Here is a 3,827-nt window from a genome sequence, read left to right as displayed (position 1 = left end):
CCTCCTCGGGTCTCCTGAGCAGTCACAGGCGCAGCGTCCCACGGCCAGGCTGACTGTCCACCTCTCCCGTGCAGTCCCAGTCCTCCCAATGGTTCCAGGCCGTGTTTTCCTTTTTGTTTGTTTTTTGGGACAGGACCTTGCTATGTAGTCCACGCTGGCCTGAACTCACTGTGTAGCCCAAGCTAGTCTGGAATTTGTGGCGATCCTCTTGCCTCAGCCTGCTGAGTGCTGAGGTTACAGGTGTGCACCACAACGCCTAGTTGGATGTTCTAACAGATGCGCTGCCAGAGCGCCAGGTGACAGGCAGGCAGGCAGTCATGTGGGGACCTGAGGAATGAGCCAGTTCCTCTCCTGTGGTCCTCGGGAATTTTTGTTGGTCTGTGAGGAATCTGCCTGGGCACCTGGATTCCCTCAGAGATGGCTAGAGCCCCTCCCCAGATCCTCCAGAACCCTGACGTGGGGAGAAGGCCCCACCCCTCTGCCCCTGTCACCCTGGCCTCCTTGCTGACCTCGGGCCTGCTGGGCAGGTATCACCAGGTCTGTGTGCTGGCATCCCCTCTGCTGGGCACGCCCTTCTAGAAGCAGTCGCCACGGCCCGTCCACGCTCCTGTCCTGTGGTTCCTCCCTTCACCTCCGGCGCTGCGCACCTGCTCTCCACGTGGGCTCCCGACACCCAAGCGAGTGCCCGTGCCTCTCGAGGGTGATGGGTGGCCTCAGATGCGCTGCTGGCCTGAGAAGGCGCCTTTCCCAAAGCCTGCCCTCAGCGCGGTTTACAGACCACAGCCCCACTGCAGGTCCACGGCAGGGCTCAGAGTGCAGCCCTCCAGAACAAATGGCGCGGCTGTCTGTTAGCTCAGGTAGGAACATGGCTCTGTGCACCCCAGGACCCTCCGTGGAGGCTGATACTGTGCCTGGGGCTCTCAAGGAATCAGCTGTGTGGCCGCTTCACTGGTCTTTACCCCACCCAGCTCACAGAAGCTGATATGGGGTCCCCACATGTCCCAAACCAGGGTGACTCCATCCCCAGGGACATCTGCAGCTGCCAGGACTGGGGGTGCTGCTGGCCTGGAGCAGGTGGAGGCCAGTGAAGCTGGTCAGCACCCTGCAGTGTCCGAGACACCCCCACACCAAAGGACAGCCCAGCCCGTTTCACAGTGCTCGGGTGGGGCTGGGCCACCCATTATTGCCTGAAAGGGACACGGCTTCCTGAGGGAACAGTACCCAAGTCTGAGATGCACAAGCCTGGGGGCCTTCACAGCCTAAGAGCCATACAAGGATGATATTTCTGTTTAAAAACTCTGCTATCTGAAATACTAAATAGCTGGTAGAAACACCAGGAGCCTGTTGGATAGCTTGTTTACAGACAAGGTCATCTCCAAGCAAAAAAGATACTGCTGTTAATGCCGCTCAGAATTCTCCCCCTTAGGGGCTGCGGATTTAGCTCAGCGGCACAGCCTGCCTGGCAAGCGCAAGGTCGTGAGTTGGATTCCTGGTACCAGAAAAAAAACAAACAACAACAACAACAAAAAGAATTCTCCCCCTTGTGTCTAGCATACTTATCCCATGGTTCTTCCACTTCTCTTTTTTTCTTGAGACAAAGTCTCAGTATGTAGTTCAGGCTGCCCTTCCACTCACTGTGTAGCCCAGGCTGACCTCAAACTTGCAGCGATCCTCCTGCCTTGGTTTCCCAAGTGCAGGTGTGCACCACTGCTCCTGGCTGCTTGCCACTTTGTGAAGCAGTTTCGAAGTCTCCTTTCGTGTCTTTGCTAGGAGTGATCAAAAGTCTGGTGAGTGCTGCTACCAAGTGCCACCCAACGGAACTGCAGCTCGTAGAAACATTGCATGTGTCCTGTGCACCTCATTCTCCAGATCTCGTTCCTCCCCCATGCCAAAATGACTGTGAAAGGTGAAAGGTCCGATTAAAGACAGAAAAGGAGACTCCCAGAATTGTTCTGTTCTGTTTTGTTTTATTTATTACAGGTATGCACCACCATAGCCGGCTCATTTATTTTATTTATTTATTTATTCTCTTTTTGAGACAGGGTCTTGCTATGCAGTTCAGGGTGGCCCTGAGCTCATTTTGTAGCCCAGGCTGGTCTCGAACTCACAATGATCCTCCTGCCTCAGCCTCCTGAGTGCTGGGATTACAGGCATGCGCCACCATGCCCAGCATGGCTCATTTGTTTTTAAGGCAGGGTCTTGGGATGTAGTTCAGGCTGGCCTTGAATCCACTATTGTAGGCTGTGTAGAGCATGTGTTGAACCTCCTGCCTCCAGCCACCTGAGTGCTGGGATTATTGGTGTGCGCCACCATGCCTGGCCCAGAACTGCTTCAGACAGGGGAAGGGAGGGAGGGGACGCACAGAGAATTAGCTGTGTCAGCACAGGCACTCCCCCTCCTCCCGTGCATCTCATCGTGGCCGCAAACGTGTACTTAAGGATGGCAGATGAGAGTGTCTGAAGCAGGGAGGAGTCTTTTGAGGGGGATTCACAGCAATGTGTCTTTTACTGTGATCACTTTTGTTAAATAGCCACCTTCACACTGCGCCTGTGTCCAGAGCTTGCGGGGAGGACCGGCAGGGGCTTTGCGCACTGCCTGCAGGCAGTGGGCCTGTGGCGAGGGGCAGCTCTGATGACCCCTGCGTCCTCGCCTGGCCAGCCCGGCTCCCTGTCGCGTGGGCTTGGAGGGACTCGGCCCCCAACCTTGTACTGGATCTCCCTGGGCCCCCAGCACAGCCAGAGAGGCTCCTGGGGCCGGGTGGCCACTTGCCCCTCCTGGCTGAGGTCCCCTCTTGACTTTCAGCGCCAAGAAGCGGGAGGGTGAGCTCACGGTGGCTCAGGCCCGCGTGAAGGACCTGGAGTCCCTGTTCCACCGGAGCGAGGTGGAGCTGGCCGCCGCCCTCAGTGACAAACGCAGCCTGGAAGGCGATGTGGCGGAGCTCCGGGCGCAGGTGGCCAAGGTAGGCATGGGAGTCACTAGGGTCATCCCATGGCACGCATGCAGGTGCTGCAGCCCGGTGTCCCGTGTCTCCAGGCAGAGGATGGCCACGCGGTGGCCAAGCAGCAGCTGGAGAAGGAGACACTGATGCGTGTGGACCTGGAGAACCGCTGCCAGAGCCTGCAGGAGGAGCTGGACTTCCAGAAGAGCGTGTGTGAGGAGGTGCGCCAGGGCAGCTCGGCCCTCACTGGCTGCTCCTGGGCCACTCCCGCGGGGGGAGGCCACTCGGGTGTGTTTCTGCCCCTGCCCCCCCCCACACACACACACCGAGGTCACCGTTTGCACAGGGTTACAGCTTCAGCCCTGCCCCGCTCCAGGTCTGCCCCTCCGGGGCTCCCAGGGCTGTGGCTCCAGTCTCTGCCTGTTTTTACTTCGCCTCTTCCTCTCCTGTGATCTCTTAAGGACATTTGTCACTGGGCTGAGGCCACCTGAACACTCCAGAATCTCATTCCCAAACCCTCACCTCAGTAACATCTGCAGACTCTGTTTCCGCATAAGCCCCCGCGCTGGCGTGTAGGGATCAGGACTGGGGGCCGCCACCCAGCCACCATAGGGTCTCCCCTCAGAGTTGGGGCGTTGCTGTTCTCTTCCACCTCAGCCACATCTCCCCGCCCACGGCCTTCCAGTCGCTGCGCCTCTGGCCCTTGGGACCCGCGGGGCTGGCCGGATTGAGCGGGTCCCTGTGTCCCGCGGGACCCGGCTGTGGGCGGGGCCTGGCTCGTGGGGTCCTCTGGCTGGACCCCGCCCCCCAGAGCCGGGTGAGGTCACAGTGCACCCCAGTCCAGAACGCTGGGGTGCGGCCGCGCGTCAGCCAGTGCGCAGGAGACGCC

General features: G+C 59.1%; 1 protein-coding gene across 1 annotated transcript in view; it reads left to right on the top strand.

Moving 5' to 3' along the window:
• Lmnb2 (lamin B2) overlaps window positions 1-3,827 on the top strand; it is a gene marked incomplete in the record, with an annotated part of 25,332 nt that overhangs the window by 14,772 nt on the left and 6,733 nt on the right. Inside the window, 2 exon segments of the mRNA XM_013505227.1 lie at window positions 2,803-2,959; window positions 3,034-3,159. Of these exon segments, the coding sequence (XP_013360681.1) occupies window positions 2,803-2,959; window positions 3,034-3,159 (283 nt within the window).

Source organism: Chinchilla lanigera, unplaced genomic scaffold, assembly GCF_000276665.1.
Source record: "Chinchilla lanigera isolate Chin_1 unplaced genomic scaffold, ChiLan1.0 scaffold00094, whole genome shotgun sequence".
In the NCBI taxonomy this organism is placed as follows: Eukaryota; Metazoa; Chordata; class Mammalia; order Rodentia; family Chinchillidae; genus Chinchilla; species Chinchilla lanigera.
Note: the sequence above shows the minus strand (reverse complement) of the source record. Positions and strands in the feature narration are given on the sequence as shown.